Source organism: Varanus komodoensis, unplaced genomic scaffold (assembly GCF_004798865.1).
Source record: "Varanus komodoensis strain SLA01 unplaced genomic scaffold, ASM479886v1 scaffold3, whole genome shotgun sequence".
NCBI lineage: Eukaryota > Metazoa > Chordata > Lepidosauria > Squamata > Varanidae > Varanus > Varanus komodoensis.
This window is the reverse complement of record NW_025335761.1, coordinates 9,708,980-9,728,041: the sequence shown is the minus strand read 5'-3', so window position 1 is coordinate 9,728,041 and position 19,062 is coordinate 9,708,980. Positions and strand designations below refer to the sequence as shown.

General features: G+C 45.1%; 2 protein-coding genes across 6 annotated transcripts in view; one reads left to right on the top strand and one right to left on the bottom strand.

The window, feature by feature from the left end:
- The window catches only part of TP53I11 (tumor protein p53 inducible protein 11), a 64,854-nt gene extending 57,103 nt beyond the window's left edge, over window positions 1-7,751 (top strand). The window contains exons 5-7 of the mRNA XM_044436684.1: window positions 221-317; window positions 3,321-3,422; window positions 6,451-7,751. Of these exons, the coding sequence (XP_044292619.1) occupies window positions 221-317; window positions 3,321-3,422; window positions 6,451-6,584 (333 nt within the window). The 3' untranslated portion in view covers window positions 6,585-7,751. The remainder of the gene's footprint in view (window positions 1-220; window positions 318-3,320; window positions 3,423-6,450) is intronic.
- Window positions 7,752-11,774: 4,023 nt separating this feature from the next.
- TSPAN18 (tetraspanin 18) overlaps window positions 11,775-19,062 on the bottom strand; it is a 188,163-nt gene continuing 180,875 nt past the window's right edge. For 4 of the 5 annotated variants that reach the window (XM_044436679.1, XM_044436680.1, XM_044436681.1 and 1 more), the window contains one exon: window positions 16,041-18,565. In XM_044436679.1, coding sequence (XP_044292614.1) covers window positions 18,164-18,565 — 402 coding nt within the window. In that variant the 3' untranslated portion in view covers window positions 16,041-18,163. Of the gene's footprint in view, window positions 15,378-16,040; window positions 18,566-19,062 lie in introns of those variants that run through there. The other variant, XM_044436683.1, reaches the window with a different exon arrangement.

Sequence of the window (19,062 nt, the reverse complement as noted above, 5' to 3'; positions counted from 1 at the left end):
CTTTAAATTAGGCTTGGAAATTCACTAACAACTAGTTAGCCTTTGAGTGGATTCTGAGGGGAGGCAAACCAGCCCTCCTGCTTCCATTTGCAAGCAGCGACGCTTGTCTTGCCTGTGCATGCTCTTATCTGCCTTCAGCTAGAGACTGTGTTCCTGACTGAATGGGCTCAAGGGCAAGCGCTAGAATAGTTCTCTACTGAAGCTGATTTCTTACTTGTAGGCCCTCGCCTTTCCTGATCAGCTGTACGATGCCATCTTTGAAGAAGAGTCCATCAATAGTAAGATGCCCATCCGTCTCTATGGAGGAGCCTTACTTAGTGAGTAGCAACTTGGTTGGAAAGTGGTGACACAGTCTCCTCTCGTGAGAATAGCTCTGTGTGCATGCAGATCATCTAGTTCAGGTGTGAGGAGCAGGTGGCTCTCCAGGTGTTTTTGGACTGCAGCACCCAATGCACCTACTCAGCATAGTCAGTGGTGAAGAGTAATGGGAGTCGCAGTCCATCTTGATCTAGCTGAATTCCACTTCAATGGGATGCTTTTACCAGGGTGAGGCGGGTTGACATAGTCTTGCACCATCACAAGTGTTCTAGGTTGGTCCTCAATGGCATTTTGGAAGTTTGGGAAAGATGGTGGTGATAGTGCCATATCACCAGGGCTGACCTGTCGAAAGCAATGATGGGACAACTGACCCTGATAGAATTGGTGGTTTGCTCACCAAGTTCTGAATCAAACAGTTTCATTTGAAAAGAAAGCTCTGATATCGCAAGCTCTGATATCTAGGGGTGTGTGTGCAGGTGTGTGTGTGTGTGTGTGTGTGTGTGTGTGTGAAAGACTGTGTGTGCAGGGGGGTCAGAAAATGAGAGAGAGAGAATATGAGTGTGTGTGTGAGAGAGAGAGAGAGGGAGAGAGTCTTTCTTAACAGAGGGCATTCAACCAGGCAATACCCTTCCTGCCACCTGTAATGTTTCTGCTCTCTCTCTCTTGGGACAAGAATGTTCTCAAAGCAGTTTTGTTTACCAGCTGCTCACTGCTTTGCATGCTACATTCCGATTGTTTTGTTATGGAAGGAATTGTGAACCAATCCAGGTGAGGTGGGCCACAGCTTTAAGATGTGATTGCATTTGTCCCCTGATTGTGAGGGATCATGACAACTTGGAGTCTGATAGCTGCAGAGAAGTTTAGTGCATCTGGAAAACTCCCGCTTGTCCTGTGAGCCTGCAGCAGTACCTGGTGGTAGCAAGTGGAATTGCAGCCATTTGTGGGCCGGTGCTTGAAGTTCCGCTGTAGAGATACTGCCACGGTTCTCAAAGAATGACAAGCTATCTGCTTAAAAACGAGGAGATGCACTTCCTGCAGCCTGCTTGCCCTCCCCTGCCTAAGAACAACCCAAAGCATGGGTTAAATATGGATTGTTGTTGAATCATGAGTTGTTGCACCATGCAAGCCATGAACTCTGGCTCAACTCTGGTTGTTAAACTCAGGAAGAGAATAGATTGTTTGTGGCTGGCTTGTAAAGGCAAGGTTATTATACTGCACAATCTATGGTTAGATCATAGTTCAGGGTATGCATGTAATGGCAGCCCATGATGCAGTGGCAACCCATACTCAACCCCTATTCTGGGATGCCATTAAAATGCAAGCCAGGCTGCAGCAAATGCATTTGTTTGGCTCTGTTTTCACCAGAGCAGCTGGAAATCATTCATTTTAAACTATGTATACCCCCTGCTTCTCCCTATTCTTCCCTTTCTCTATGCTTGAGTCTTCGTAAGTAGATGAAGCAGGTAAAGATGCCTGTGTTTAGGTAAAACACAGTGCAAAGGAGACAGGAAGAAGCGACAACTTTTGCCGTTTCTTCCCCAAGAGATACTGTGAGTTAGCATCAGATTTGCCTTTTGCTTCTTGTTTTTGGAACAGAGCTGTAGCTCCTGGAAATAAATGAGCGATGCACCATCCTCTCTCCTCTCAGCCCTTTGGGGGCTGCTCTTTGCTTCCTTTGCTCTTCCTCTTGTTTGTGTTCCGTGGTCAAGGCAAGGTGCAAATTGCCGGGACGTGCAAACCCCTAGAAGGGGCTGTGACATCGCGGAGGATGAGAGTATCTGGCAGGAATTGTGGGGGTAGGGCTTGTAGGCATGATTTTCTCTTCCTGCCTTTGGGAGTAAGTTGTTGTTCTTATCGTATTTATACCCCCCTTGCAAAGAACCCAGGGCAACCTGCATGAGCCCTGGCGTGATCGTGTCAGGCGAGTTAGACTGAGACTGAGCGACTGGCCGCAAGCCAGCCAGTGAGCATTATGGCCGTGTGAGAACTAGAACCAAGTAAGAACCAGAACTAGGATCTCCTGAGTCCCAGATCAGCACTGCCACCAGAACCCCACACTGGCTCTCATGTTTGAATGGTGCAGGGATTGCTGGGAGGCAGGACCTTTGGGTGTTAGGGTGCCAGATGGAAGAGGAGCATGTGTGAATGCATGGAAAATACTCATGAATCCACAGATTCTAAGCAGACTTTTCAATTTTAATTTCAATTCTTTGATGAAAATATTTTTAAAAGGACGATATTAAAAGGAAATGAAATAAAGACCTGGAAGCCAAGCTGAGAGAGCAAAGGCCCAAACTTAATGACAAAATGCCTGCTGGAAAGGAAAGGCCTTTGCATGGCAACAGCGCCAGCGGGATCTTGCTCAAGGGGGCAGCATCGCTGCTTCTCTCACCTGTCATGCACCAAAAGTGTACCCAGGCCCCTGATCTGGCACTGCCTGATGCACAACTGCTGGCTTGACAAGGTGACGGAGGGCCAAGGGCATGGATCCGGCAGCAGTCATGGTGTCTTGTGGTCAGTGGTGTTATGGCGCATTTTATTGCTCATCATGGCAGTCCCTGTAGCCACGCCCCCAGGAGGAGCTTAAAAACACAGGCAAACCACTTTCTAGCACTTTTGCCCTCTCCCTCAAAGCAGGTCTTTTGCAAAACCAGGAGGCCTGAATGTCCATTCGAGACTAAGACACCTGCAAATCCTTTGCATGATTACAAGGATGCTGTTAAAAGTCATCCTAACACCCACCCGCCACACAAGCTGCAGAGAGGATTACAGCTTAGCCTGGAGGAAACAGAATCCTGGAAGGGGAAGGGGTGGCAGGTGATGGCTAAGGAAAGACGTGTCGCTGGTGAATTCCTGTGAGACCTGGTTCTGCTGTGGCAGCTGAATGTGCATGGAGTTGCCATTTTTGATCTGGCCTTGTTGAAAGCTTGAAGGATGTAGGGGCAGCCTGAGGGCCGGCTTCCTGCCGACACCAACTCTCCTTCCATTCCCATCTCCCGCAGGTATTTCCCTCATCATGTGGAATGCTCTGTACACAGCTGAGAAGGTCATCATCCGTTGGACCCTGCTGACAGAAGCTTGTTACTTTGGGATACAGTTCTTGGGTAAGACGGTCCCTTTTGGGATGGGGAAACAAAGAGACAAAGGTGTCCTAGCTGATAGAAAATGGGACTTCTGCACACTGGATCTGAGGTTTGCCTGGTGAGAGCATCACACACTGGGAAGGGGACCACAACACAGTGCTGGAGAGATTGAGCTTGGCTTGCAATTTGTGGCCCTCTGGATGTTGAAGCCTACAGCTTCCCTCATCCCTGGGCAGCATGGCCCATGGTGAGGAATGATAGGCCATGGGCTACCCACTCTTGCTTTAAAGAAAGAGATGTACCTGGCATGTCACTTCTGATATTGGGAACTTTTGCTCTACTCTGTACATTAAATAGCCTCTATAATACCAGTTCCATTTCCCAGATGAGAAGTGCCCCAGGCCTTACTTAGACATGCCAAGTTCTCTTTCCGTCTTCATGAGGTAACAGGCAGGCACAGATGCTAAATGACTATTTTGCCTCTGTGTTTTCCCCAAAGCAGGATGGGGGATATCCACATGGGAGATTAGATGAGACTGGGGATTTAGGGGCACAGATTAGAGTCACTCCCCTTGAAGTCGAGGGGCTCCGCAGGGCATTGGACATTACAAAGGCACCAGGCCCTGACGGGTTACACCCAAGAGTACTTAGAGAGTTGGCAGGGGTTCTCTCACGCCTGCTGGCCTCCATTTTTGAGACCTTGTGGAGAACGGGTGAAGTTCCAGAGGACTGGAGGGTGGCATCAGTGGTCCCAATTTTCAAAAAGGGTAGTAGAAAGGACATGGGGAATTATAGACCGGTTAGCCTTACGTCCATTGTAGGAAAAACAATGGAAAGGCTCATAATAGAGAGAGATCTAGTGATGCTAGATAGGGAAGGGAGGCTGACAGCCACACAACACGGCTTCCACAAAAACAGGTCCTGCCAGACAAACCTTGTGGAATTCTATGACAAGGTTTTGCGATGGCTAGATGGAGGGGATGCAGTGGATGTGGTATACCTGGATTTCAGCAAGGCCTTTGACAAAGTGCCCCATGATATCCTGGTGGAGAAACTGAGGAGTTTTGGGATACACCGAAGCACTGTCCAGTGGATTAGGGCATGGTTAACTGACCGAAAGCAGAAGGTAACCATTAGCGGGGAATCATTGGGATGGCGGCCAGTGACAAGCGGGGTCCCCCAGGGCTCTGTCCTGGGGCCGATCCTGTTTAATCTTTTCATTAACAACATGGAAGAAGGGGTGAACAGTCTGCTGATCAAATTCGCAGGCGACACTAAAACTGGCGCAGTGGCCACAACTGAGGAGCAGGTACTCCAGATCCAAAAGGATCTGGACAGACTATGGAAGTGGGCAGGAGACAAGAGGATGGCGTTCAATGTGGATAAGTGCAAGGTCTTGCACTTGGGGCATAGGAATAGCTGTCATAAGTACAGGTGAGGTGACAAGTGGCTGGAGAGCAGCACTTGTGAAAGGGACCTCGGGGTACTGGTTGAATGCAGGCTAAACGTGAGTCAGCAGTGTGATGTGGTGGTCAAGAGGGTGAACGCCACCCATGGTTGCATAGCCAGAAGTGTGGCTTCTAGATCAAGAGAGGTATTACTACCACTCTATATGACTCTGGTGCACCCGCAACTGGAGTATTGTGCTGTTTTGGGCCCCTCATTACAGAAAGGATATAGCCAGGTTAGAGTCAGTGCAGCGTAGGGCCACAAGATTGGTGGCCGGTTTGCAGGGTATGAGGTGAGACTGAGGGAACTGGGTCTCTTCAGCCTGGAGAAGAGGAGACTCAGAGGGGATCTGTTGGTATGTGTGGGGATGTCACACGGAGATGGGTAGAGACCTGTTCTCCCCTGCAGAGGAAGGCAGGACGCGCTCCAATGGAGCAAAGCTCAGGGAGCCAAGGTTCCATTTGGATGCCAGGAAGCACTCGTGACAGTCAGGACCCCGAGGGTGTGGAATGGGCTTCCCAGAGAGGTCGCTGAGGCCCCATCGGTGCGGGTGTTCAAGGATAGGCTGGACATCCACATGGTGGGCATGTCGTGAGCGGAGCTGGCTGGTGCCGGAGGTCAGACTAGATAGCCCAGGAGACCCCTTCTGACTCGCTCTGTTTCTATGTTTCATTAGTTGGGAGCAACCAAAAATTCAGTTTGGCAGCTGTGGCCAAGCAGAGGTCCTTCATGTGTTCTCCTTACAGGAAATAATGCCTATGATGTGCTCCTGGGGTATGGAAACAAAAGCCACATCCACTGTTCTTGGACAGGAAATCTTAACTCTGGAGGAAGTGTGGCTTCTGGGAATAGCAGAAGGCAGTTCCTGCTTTAGTGTCTATGTCAGAGGGTTCTCATAAGGGAAACTGGTGCACCAATAGAGCCAAAAGCATTATTTACTGCTTCCAGAGACCATCCTCAGATGAGGTGCCAAAGCCATCACTGAGAACCTCTGGATCTGCAGGGTACAGCTCAGGAAAACAGCTATAGCCCTGCAGATGGTTAGGCCCAAACACCCCATGGTTCTGCTCCTCTGGCTATGCTGGCTAGAGCTGATTGAAGTTTCAAGCCAAAACATCTGAAGGGCCACACATTGCCCACCAGGACAAAGCCAAGGGCTGTGGGAGCTTGGCTGATTGCACTGAAGCAGTGGGTCTTTTCTGGGCAGCCTCTTGCTCGTGTGGCCTGGCAAGGTGTCTCTGTCCATCCTCCTGGTGTTACCTGCTCCAGCAACCCCTCCAAGCAGCACTGCTTCCCAGGTGGATTGGGACTGTTCAGCAATGGCTTTCTAGATGCAGCTCATGGAAGAGGGCTGTGGATGGGCCAGCCCTTCCCAGGGTGGAGGGAGGGGGGAATCACTCAGTAGGTCAGACTACAACTCACATCATTCACAGGAGCTGAAATCCACCCTGCCTAAATGCAGCTATGTTAGGAAAGATTCACATCCTGCACAATATAAATTCTTTCAGATACGGCATGAAGCAAATGCCTTCTGACTTTGCCAAAGTTGTAAAAGATCCCTTGAGTATTTTGCACTTAACTTGCCCTCTTTCTCTTCCAGTCACGACCATCACCCTGGTCGAGAGTGGCCGGGCATCCATGGGAGCCATGCTTCTCCTCGCCAGCCGGGCCCTCTTTGTACTTATCAGCATTTATTATTATTACCAAGTTGGACGCAGACCCAAGAAAGTCTAATCTCCGAAACCGCTGAAGGCGGGGGGTGGGGGCAGAAGGGCTTGTTCCAACTTCAGCATTCCTTTTGTTCATGTTTGTGTTTTATCTTTCAAAGCAGACTTCCTTATGGCATGTATCGATGTATAAATCCAGTGCTGGTATCACTGCCCCATCAGGCATGGAAGAGGAGAGATCAAAGCCAGGCCACTTCCGTGATGCTTGTTTGGGGAGGGTGAGCAAACAAAGGACAGAGATAACAAGGGCTCATCAGTTTCAGGGAGGCTGGGAGAAAACCATTTTGGTAGCTATTTTTTCTCTGTCAAACCAGACTGTAGCAAGGTCTTTCCCAGCCTGGTGTTCTCTGAGGTGTGTTGGACTACCACTCCCACCAAGCCCAGCCAACAGGCAACTGACTATGTTGTCTGGGGATGATGAGGGTTGCAGCTGACATGGCTGGAGCGTGCCAGGTTGGGGAAGGCTGTGGTGGGACAGCAGAATCTACAGCCTGGGAAATGGGGCCGTGAATGGAACTGAATTCAAAGGATGCAGAGGGCCAAAGAAGTCCTGTGGAGGGTGGACCAGTTGATAGTTTCTCACCCCACACCCCCTCAGGATCTCTGCACAGTTCACATGTTCTCACCCGTGTTGCCTGGGACGAAACAGGGTCTTTCCTCATACATGGAGCATAAGCCAGTGGTAAAACCTAAGCATCCAGGAGGTTAGAATTTTACATCCATAAATAATCCCTTGGATCAAGGGTGAGCAGAAAATCCGTCTCCTGGACATCAAGTCCCTGCTTTGCTGATGACTGGCCAAGTTGGCAGAGCTTCTGGGAGTTGAAGTCCAAAGCATTTGGAGCTTTACCTCTTGCCTCACCAACCTTATATGTTGATTTCACTGCCCGACATGTGAACTCTTGATCATTCTCATGACCATTAAGCATCCCATTTAAGAACTAATACTACCTGATCTTTGAAGTAGGCCTGATGACAATATTTGAATCAGCTGTTACTGATGTATGTACCTCTCTGTTTCTGCCCCAACCCACTGCCCCACATGAGTGCTGTACCTGTTTCTTTATTCTATTGTTCTTTTTTAGTACCAGACATTGCAGATATGCTTTTAGATGATTCGTGATATAATATGGAAGATAGGAGGAATTAATAAAGAAACCATGAGTTCACACAATCTCTCTTCTCTTCTCTTCTCTTCTCTTCTCTTCTCTTCTCTTCTCTTCTCTTCTCCCTTTTTTTAAACAAAAATTTCAACACAGGGTAATGTACTTATGGAGTTTCACAAATTGTTGCTGGGGCCAAACCAATTAAACTGTAATAGTTATGCTTCTGTGTGGGAGAACCTTTATAAATAAGTAACCAAGAAAACTGCAGGAAATGGGACTCTGACCTGACATACTCCTTAGGTTGGTTCAATACATATTTTGGCACCCCTGGTTTTGGTGATGCTTCCAGCCTTCTAGTGACATGCAAAAATTCTTGTGTGCCTTTGTGTGCAGCAGTGTTAGAGTGGGGCTTACACCTGATTCCTATGCCCATCCTTATGAGCGGGGGCAGGCATGGAAGCAAGACCGCACCCCACTGGGCATATTGAACTGGTGCATTCAATTCTGACTCTGAATCCATGCCAGAAAGGTGTGCTCATGTGGATTGTCCCTCTGCATGTGCAAGAGGGTCTCACAGGGCTGCACAATTCCTGCACTTCCCAACTTCCCACATCAGGAAGACGGGTCGTACCCTCCACAGCGTTTTTCCATCGTGAGTGGCAACCCAAGCACTGGAGGCTGGCTTGTGGCATTTATTTTGCAACCGATCCTCTACTTGACCAAAGCTGTTTAAGAGTTTCTTTTGCTTCCTGGCTCAAACCCAGTATAGATGATGGTGTTAAAAACGTGAATACACTCTAGGACAGACTCCTCCAGCCCTGTGCCCTCCAGATGTTTCCAGTCTACAATTTTCATTGTGCTTGGCTACTGCTTCTTGAGGCTGATGAGAGCTACAGTCTAAAACAGTTGGAGAGCACCAAGTTGGGGAAGGCTGCTCTGGGGATGCACCTCATGTAAAAGGCTGATGATACAGGTGTGCCAGTGAGTCTTTCCCAAACCTCAAGAGGCAAACAGACTGGAACTTGAAATCGCTTCTCCTCTTGCACCTCCTCCACCCTCTTGGGATTCTGTATAGTTACTGTCACGTGAAATCGGCAGGACATGCTATCCTTGTGTAGACCTACAAATGGAGGGCAGAGGAAGCCTGGAATGAGAACCAGCAGAACTGGAGATTTGATGTGGATTTCAAGCCACTTGCCCAGCATGGACGTGTTAGGATGAGCTAGCAAGGTAGGAGTGGATGTGACACATCTGGAGTGAGCGCATTGGGTTGGTGGAGCACTGGCATGCAGCATGGAAGCCACAGCAGCATCCTTTAAAGACCTCAGGCCCTCACCCTCACTACATCCCCAGCAACAGCATATTTGGGAAGTCACATGGACACTTCACAAACCTTTGGTAGCATGTCCTGGCTGTTGCCTTCAGTGGCTCCTCCACTCCTCCCACCTAAAGACTGCCTGCCTCATGCCTCCTTTTGGCTTTTATCAAACATGGGCATGACCTCGGACTGGTGTGTGCATAAATCTCCCACCCATTTATACTGGGGGGGGGCAGGTGGAGGGCGCAGAGTTCCCCCGCAAAACCGTTAAAAGCTTCCCGGCAACAGGTACTGCGCAGGTGCAGCACCCATAATGTGTGATGCACAGAGGCCATGATGAAGAACTATCACCTTTACAGCTATGTGGAAATCAAATGCATGACTTGAATGGTAGATTTTAGGTGTAAAGATCATCTCTTAACAAAAGATGCCTGCTAAAGCTTTTTCCCTCCCTTTTTGCTAACAAAATGTGACTTATTTTTATTGCCTGCTGGCTGCAGTCACATCTGGAATTGCACTTTTAGAATCTGGAATTTGCATACGGGAAGGCTCATCTGTAGACCATTCACAAGAATGCGCACTATTAACACTGAGATGTATGTCCTACGGAACAGAGGCTTCCATGTTGCGTGGCCAGAAGTACAGTCTCTCCATGTAGAAGAGGTGGAGAACTCCCAGCCTAAGTGCTGATTTCCATTTTGAATACACTTTTGCAGGCCCTCAGGCAAAACCAACCATGCTACCAAAAGATAATGCTCAGAGGACCTTCAAAGTCGCTTTGGAACTGCAGCAAAGATAGGAAGTCCAGAAACAATGGAAAAGATAGAAAAGATAGGAAGTCCAGTTTGTTCCCATCCCATCCCCTCCCCTCCTCCCCCGCAGCGCCATTTGTCTTTGGTGAACTATGACAAACTGAGAAGCTTTGGATTATGAAATGTTTTCTTTTATTATTGAAGGGTCAGTAATTCTATATTACTACCTGACCTACTCCCTATAAATTGATTTCTAAAAACTATGTAATCAGAACAGTTATAGAAAGGCATCTTTTCCTGTGAGGGAAAAATGCTTCATTGTGTAAGAATTCCTTTTCTTCCAGTTAACATAATATAGAGCCCTAAAATATGTGTAATTTATTTTGCTCATGTAACATTTTATACAAACATTTATTCAGACAATAATTACAAATTTATAGGAAATCCATAGGAAATCATATGAGGCTGTCCATAATCTTGTAAGTTGATTATGGATATTCAGTGGAGGGCTGAAGGGTGACTTCTTCCTAGCAGAAAGCTTAGACGGCCACTTTTTGCTGAGTGGAATGCAAGGAGGCTGGTGCACCAGCAACATACTGTGTACGTTACTGGCATCTTTCTCCTTCCTACCATCTGTGCCCAGTCCCTGCACTCCCTCCATGTCTCTGAGATCCCTCTTGCAACTTTGGAGTTGCAGCCTGCACGGCAAAAACCAAACCTGTTGCATGGGCAGAGGGAAGGCACTCTGAGTTTGGAACCCCAATTCTGACCTTGGAATAAGTTTCTGAGATTGGAGCTTGGACTTAGACTACTTCTACGGCCATCTAGATAACATTTAAAGGCCATAGCATTACTTACTTAATAATTATTTAATAGCATTACTTAAATCCTTACTGAGTTTACCTGTACTTTTAAAATACAATAACTTTATCTGCAAAATATGTTATGAACAATATAACTTTAGAAACATAAAAAATGTTTTATATTCTTAAAGCAGACATCCCAAAACTGCTGCCTTCTAAGTATTTTGGACTACACTGCCTAGCATTCCTGGCCGTTGGGTTTGTTGCCTGAAGCTGTTGGAGCTGAAGTCCAAAATACCTGGAAAACCAGTAACACCATTAGAAAATGCTCAAGTCACTTGATTTTCACTTCATAAGGATATAGGACATTTTGTAGCTTTGCAAACTCACCCCTGATAACAGCTCCAGGCCTGGTGCTCAAAGAGAGGAGCTATAAGAGCCTTATTTCCGCTGCTAAAAGACATTTAACTCCTTTCCTCTCATGCACAATGTCTGCACAACTCTTCTGTGACTGTGTACAGCTCCAAGCGGCATTAAGTGAAAGCCCAAGTATGGCTTGGAATGACCTCTTGCAAAGCACTCATCCAGAATTTTGTACCTGCCACCCTTGCTTTCACATAAAAGGGGCCTAGCTAAAGATATTATTCACATAATCCCAGGCACACATTTTACATGACTTGAAGAAAATGCAAATTGTGTTAAGCCGCAGTATTTGAAGGTCTTTCCAGCAGTTAATCGATCATCGTTTAGTCCACTGGAACAGAAGCCTATTAGCATTCCAAGAAGACAATAATTTAAAACTTATGTGAGAACCTACATGCTTATTTAAGGTATTAGAACTCTAAGGCCAGTACTGCAAACAGCTCCTTCCTACAACCAATAAAGATATTATGGAAAATCCTTGTAATTTTGGATTGATTTTACAAGGTATGTTCAAATACAATCATTTTGGGGTAAGTAAGGTGTTTCTATTTATGAATTCAAGCACAAGCAATGAATATTTAATACACAAATCAATGACTGTACAATTTGCAAATTGAAAGAATTAAAATAATAGCAAATTCATAAACTGGCAGTATTCTGTATCCACTTCTAGCTGCATCCTATATTTGATTTTAAGTAAAGCATGCAGATGTGATGTAAAGATGCTGTTATTCCTGTAAAGAAAAGGTTATTACATGTCAGATTTTTAAAAGAAACACACACAACCCCACGAACTGTGAAAAGTAAAGTCACTTTGTTGTCACAGTGTCTTTATTTATGTCTTTTTATTTTTTTTAAGAAATGCACACAGAAACTGTGCAAAATGCTTCAGAGTAGTGTTCTGCTTTATGTTACAAAATCCCCCCTTTCGATATAAAAAGCATTACAATAAAGAATACAAGTTAAATTAGCTCTAGCTTTCTAAGAAAAGGGACGTTTAAAATAGATTTCAATGTTTACACCACGTGACCTGCATTTCAGGCACTTGCAAACAGTGACGACAACAGAGTGGAAGGGATTGGGTGGATCTGGGCTCACCAACACGAATAGAGCATGGACACAAATCCAGTGTGAAGCTCTCCATTTAAAAGCAAGGAAGCTGTGCAAGAACTCAATGGCTCACATAAGTTTCAGTGGGGCTTAAGCAGGAGAATATCATGCTAGAGTGCGTGCCTTCCCTATACAATTTTTAGAGACTGAAGATGCAGCCACTGTGGCTATGGATTTTATAGCACTGCAAATGAATACCCTGGTTGACATAGTTTATCCACTACTTGGATGGTCTATTAAAGGGAATTTAACACTCCAAAGCAAGTGTATTCAGGATTTCACTCCTAAATTTGGGAAGTCAGCATTGCTCAGAACTTCCTCCAAGAATGCTTTTGTTTGCGGAATGAGAGTTTTGTTATATGATACAGACACAAAGCAAGTAAAGCCAGCAGGAGAAAAGAGGCTACGTTTGCATTCCTTAAGAATTCCAAAATGAACTAGATGCAGAATAGCTCGCTTTACAGCATAGCAGTACTAATGGGGCATTTGTAGTTGCACATTTAGGCAAAACAGGGTTGCCTGTCTGAAAGTATCACAATCCAAGACAATATTATGGAATACAATCCTATCCCTTCCAAACAATTCCTTCCCACTGTAAATGGGGTTTTGCAATTGTCAACAGATGTCTATTTCAGCTCCACTCACTTTTGTCAGGGACCTCTGCAGCACTGGCTAGTTAAGAACAGGAAGAGAAAGTTGCAGCAAGCACTTCCACAATGTGGAGAGACTTTTTACTTATTCTTTCCCACCAGAGTGATGGTGGTTTGTCTTTGGGATTAGGAATTACTAAAGAAGCTAAAGCAGAAGGCAGGTAGGTACACGAAAAGAGTGAGCACTGAAGAGTAACTGGAGGGAACAAAGAACAAATAAGCAAAAAATAAAATAAAAAAATCCACTGAATTAGGTCCTGAGATACTGAAAGAGCAAGATAATGCTAGGAACCCAAACGGAAGCTGTTGCATTCCTCTACTCATTTGCAGTGTAGATTCAGATATTTCAGACTAGCAGGACACATGTTCTTGATATTTTAGGCTAGAAGTCCCATAACTCCTGTACATTAGCCATGGCAACTGGGATGTATGGGAATTGCACTCCAAAACATCTTGGTTGCACCAGGGGCCTCTCTCTGCTCTCAAGGATCTTGAATGGCTGCCACTTAGAGGCAGACAATACTGTGCTAAATAAACCAGCAGTCTGGTGCCAGATAGAAATGCTTCTTATGTTCCTTTGCTTACAATGTAAGATTTTGCTCCAATAAGGCTCTGGCTGAGCTCCTTCCACAAAATGCTGTGGCAAGTTAGTTCATTCATTTTAAAATGTTCATTCATTTCAAAATTTTTAAAACCCAGCCCTCTTCCCAGACTAGTCTACTGGTTCTGTTTAAAGAAACCTGGGTATAGACTTTGGATCCACCGAAAATCCCAGCTTCTTAATCCATACAGTGTATTTTCAAACACCTATATGCCACAGCTACAGTTTCAAGTAATGTGAAAAGAGTCTCTTGGTTATAGTTGATTCAGAACAAAATACAGACAATTTCAACAGGGACATGCAGTATCTGCTTTTCCAACAGTGGCATACAAATTTCTTGCTGTACAACCACAGAACTTGACTATTGCACCAAAAATAAAATAAAATCATGCTTTCCTTACGTGGGAGAAATTGTCAAGGAGTACAATAGTCAAGACTTAGCTCAGCATTTAAAGTTTATGGGTTTTTTTCTTCTTTTTCGTATTTTCTAATTTCTTGCCTCATATCAGGTGGAAATAAATGCTTTTTTCCAGAGCAGTGTTCCTGGGATTAATACTCATTTGTGTGCGCCCTGTAGTTATCATCCATTATTTTTCTGAAGCCTTATGGCACGTGATATAACCACAGGCTGTTCTTGTCTTCTGGTGGGAACCTACCACTTCTGGGTGCAGGATGTGTCATTTTGCTCTGCCGGTTTGCATCTCTGCTTGTCTCTGGTTCAGTATTACTTTCACTCTGGCTTATGGACCCATGTGAATTTCTGACAACAAGGACATCCTGGCCATTCAAACGTCACTTCTGCCCCTTGAACCTGTTATTGTGCCCGATTCCTCTAACTGGCTTTGAGAACCTGAATGAGTAACATACAACTGATACCATAACTTGCCATCATTTTAAAAAGAACAGGTTAAAAAATTATGGTTAGAGTATATTTGCAATTCAAGAAAAAAAGTTAAAGAAGAATTGCTGAGAACACAAGTGGGGCCACAAGATGCACAAATGAAATTGTGCAGTGGACAACTGTAGAAGTTCCTCATGGCTTTCATTCGGGGGATTTCTCCACACAGTTGAAAGGCACACTGAAACATGAAGACCACAAGCGAATCACCTCTACAAAAGGCCAAATGAGGCAACACATTTTGCACAAAACATGAGGGTGACAAAACATTCAAAAGCTTTCAAACAAAACAATTCTCCTTAGGGGAGACAGCACCAACACCTCTAGATGAGAACACTTTATTAGTCTTTCAAGGTGAGGACATCAGCAGCTGGACTGCCTCAGTCTTTCCTCTTCTCATAGAATACTGAACAGAAAATTCATTGTGACAAAGAACAGAGAAGCACAAAACTACTGATTTCATCATATCCCTCTCCTGGCCTTAAGAACAATGCCTCTTCCCAAATCTTCCAACACAGTAGGTGCGACCCCTTCTCTAGGATTCCCCGTGAAGCGATTATCCACTCCTAGTGATTCAAGGATGCTAGCATTAAGTGATGGGCTACTGTCAATCTTGGCTATGGACTGGCAAGTCAGTGTCACAGCAACATTTTCCTCTGAGTTGCGCAACACTGCCCTGACCTGCACAAGTCACAATGCTTTGGCTGAGCAGTTCCTTAAGCCTCTGAATACAGCTCCTGTGCGTAATGGGTGGTCTTCCTCTCCATGGGCCACTATTGTGTTAAGAGATGTGGATTCCATGCAACATCCTGCTTCATGCAGACCATCAGAGTTCACTTCCTCCCTGTCTTGCAGGGTCTTAGTGCAACCCAGTGCGTGCGGCTTCGGATGAATGACTCCCCTGGGAGAGGCAGTGTAGTGCACAGCACCTCAAAGTTCCAGCCCCTGAAGTACAATCCTTTTGGTCATTCATATATTACAATCCTTTCCCCCCCATCCCACTTTGTTCACCAAAAAATAAAGTTCATCTTCTCTCTTTCCTTCCTTCAAAGCCTGTGACTGAAAAATTCTTGCTGCTCTTGGAACACTTCCTACTGGATCCCCCGAAAGAGGCACATGGCAAAGATCATAGCAAAAAGCTGCGAAAGAGTCAGGGGAAAAAAAAACAGTCAGATGGCATCGTAATAGACACAGACGAAGCTAGTCTTAACCATGGTTCAGTGCAAAGGAATCTTCCAAATAAGCATAACACAAAAAAAGAAAGCACAGATAAATTGGGAATGCTTTATCAGGAGAATTCTGCAAGAAATCCAACACAATTGCTTTACTCTTCTATTACAAGTTTGTATGCTTTTACAACTACTCCATTCTCCTGTTGAAGGGCTTCTTAGGATCCAAGATATCTGGGTTCTTTCTTTCCTGGCTACTTTCATCCCTGTATACCCTTTCATACCTGTATACTTTAATTGATGTAAAAGTCCAAATAAGAGTTCTGCCAATCCCACTAAAGGATTAACATCATCCTGCTAAAGACAATATAACCCTTTCCCTCAGTTCCTTATTTCCCTTTCTGTGATTGAAATGCCTTTCTTCCCCTTACACTCCAGTTTTTAACTCTTTCTGCTCAGCTCAAAATAATCTATTGTCTGACAAAGCTAGTTTTTGCTTCCACCTCAGCCTTTGCACTCCCACCCTTTCACTCAAGAAAACTAACTGGAGATGAAATTATTTTGTATTTGGATATGCTAATTGCTAATTTGGAATTGGTACCCCCTGCACACTGGTCTCTTTGTTACTCTTAATAAGATATATTTTGCAGCCTTTTTCACGAGTTCTTCATGCAGGAAACCTATGCATGGAAAAGGAAGCAATAAAAATTCACTGCTAACTCCAGTCCTTCTCCATCCCAGTATCACTGCCACATGCTCACAGCAGCCACACATTGGCAGGCACATCTGGACACAGAAACCCTGCACATCTGCCAGAAAGTATGGCCAATACGATGCAAGATGTCAGCAATGGGACTGGCAGAAAATGTGCAGGTTCCATGTGTGAGTTCTGTATCTGAAGAATACGTGAATAAGGCTAGCGTCTGGAGGATATTTGGTGGTTTAACTGATGCCACTGAGCTCAATTCTGTGGGTCATTATTGCAGCCTTGCACAGGAACTGAAAAAGCCTGAAAAGTTCTGAACGTTCAGAACATATGAAATAAGAATGTTATTTCTTTTAAAGTAATATTAACTTTGAAAGCTGTTCATAATGTCTAATCAAGTAAATTCACTGAAGGCTTTTCAGATATGCATTGAGGATGAGCGAGTGTTCCAAGTCTGACGGCTACATCATTTACAAGGTACTTAACACTAGAGGGCAGTGCAGGATAAGGGGTTTTTTTGCCACATTCTTCCACTCTGCATTTCTGAGAATATTATACAAAAGTACAGACAGGAAGACATGGCAGGCTCCTACAAAAAGACAGCTGTGCGTCTTATATGACCATTAGCATACCAATCTCTACTATACCTCAATGGCTAAAACACCAATGGCAAGAGCTCCTGCAAGGTACACATATGTCTCAAAGGAATTAAGTATCACAGTGTAGCAGCCCTGGAAAAAGGAAACAAATTTCAGTCAAAGTCAAACTTTTATTCAAAGAGTTTCAGGGCTTTTCTTTTCTTTTTTTCTTTTAATGACTAACAAGACATCAAGGGACTCAACAGCACGGATCTTGGAGGCACCAAGTTGAATAACTAAGTTGTCATCTGGAGGCAGGCTTGACAGAAATAGTACTAGAGAGTCCTTGGCCCTTCAAGATGGACATCTTGTTGCAAAGCGGGATAATCCAAAACATTTATTCAAGACCAAAAGTCCCTCAGCCCAGCACATGGTGGCCAACCAACTGCAGATCGGGTCCTCAAGCAGGGCAGGAGTGCAAGAACACCGGCCGGCTCATGTTCCCCAGCAGCTGCTATACCGGGGCATGCCACCTCCGATACGGGAGGCAGCATATAGTGAGCTGGACTACTGGCCATTGATAATCTTATACTCCACACATTTTCAACTATACCTCATTTCCTTTTGCAACAGAGCTCGCAAGAGGTAAATGGCTGCATTCTAGACAAAGCCTAAATACCTTTGACTATCTGGAACAAGAATAAGGTAAACTGGTATGTGTGTTTCTCAGGTACAAGCCTGCTGTGATGCTACAAGGTCTTAAGTTTGTATTTTATTGCACTCAAAATCATGGAACTTGCCACATATGAAAGAAAAGAAGGTGTCTAAGCTCTATGTCTAATGGTAGGTTCTGAGATTTTCACATTAAAAAAAAAAATCTCGCCCGTTAAGTCTCCATTCCAGTTTCTGTCTAATACTTAGTACCAAGACAAGGCTGGTGAGAGACTGCAATGATATCCAAATCACAGGGAATCCTCAAACCAATGGCCAATAATCATTCTAGCTCTCTGTGTTTCCCACCCGGGCCAACCAGCCACCCCTTTGGGAGCTGCCGGTTCAGCTTATTTTCCTCCACACCTCCCCATAAATCCTGGCACATCGCTCCATGACTGTTTGTTCACACACTCAGCCCACGGGAGCCCTTCTCCTGGATCATGCCTTCCTCCTCCACTCCTGCTGCTGCTAAACAGGATAGCTGGAAGTCAAAGAGGCAGCGGGAAGGAACATTTCCTTCTTTCAGCAACTGGAAGATAAAGATTGCCCAGCCAAGCTGCCTACCCTCAGACTGGCCCTCCTTTGAATTATCTTTTTGTCAGTCAGAGGGAAAAATACACAAACAAAAGATTTTTAATCCTGCACGATGCTCAAGGTGCATTTATCTATAGTTTGCAATTACAAGAGAGATCTCCTCAGGCTCACTTCCCATCCATTTCTACTCATAGATTGTGTGGCCTTGGGCAACCTGCTATTTCTCAGTCTCGGTTCCCCATCCATAAAATATGAATAAGCGTGAACCACCTGGAAGAAACTCTCCATAATCCAGACAGACGTGGAGGAACTGGCAAAGCAAGGGGAAATTCTGCAATAACTAAGGCAGAGAAGCTTTCATCAAATAAAAGCTTTGTGGATGCCATACCCCCGCCACCACGCAGGAGTTTACAATTCTGTATAAAGACCCACTTCGGTGTACCTCTTACCTGCCGGTTTTGGTACATGTCCTTCCCCTTAAGGCATTCTTCTTTGTTGATGAAAGCTCCATTTCGAGACTGGAGCTCCCGCCGGCAACAAGCTTCAGGAACTACATCGTGTGAATACAGGAGGAAACGAGGGGCAGTTTCAAAATCTTCTGGACCATTGACTCCACAGCAGCCAAACTAGCACACAGGACAGGTTGTCAAAAGTTTAAATTGTTTTCTTTCAGGACAGAAGGCAACACAGAGCATGTTCTTCAAAAACAGCATAGGAGGAGAAATATGAGAAGAAGGAGAATATGCAAGAACTATCCAGGCAAATGGGTTCAATTTGGCTGGCTGATGCACTTTATGCAAGCATTAACTGATAGCACACATTCCATGTCCTTCTAAAATTTCCACCTCTTTAAACCAAGAAAGCACGTTTCTAGCCCTCACGGACAAGCAAGCGAGCCAGCCAGCCAGCCAGAATCTGTGGGTATAATATATTGTAAAATCCGTAAGTATGAAAGATAGTATAGCAGAGCGCTTCTTGCTCAGGGGGCTGGCTATAGTGACCTGTCCACCATCTTACTCTTCTGCATTATTAGGAAACACAAAGTAACTATGCAAATATATACAAATATGCTTAGTTTCCATAACGTATACTGGTTGCACAGTATAGCTCTTCTTCGTTCAGA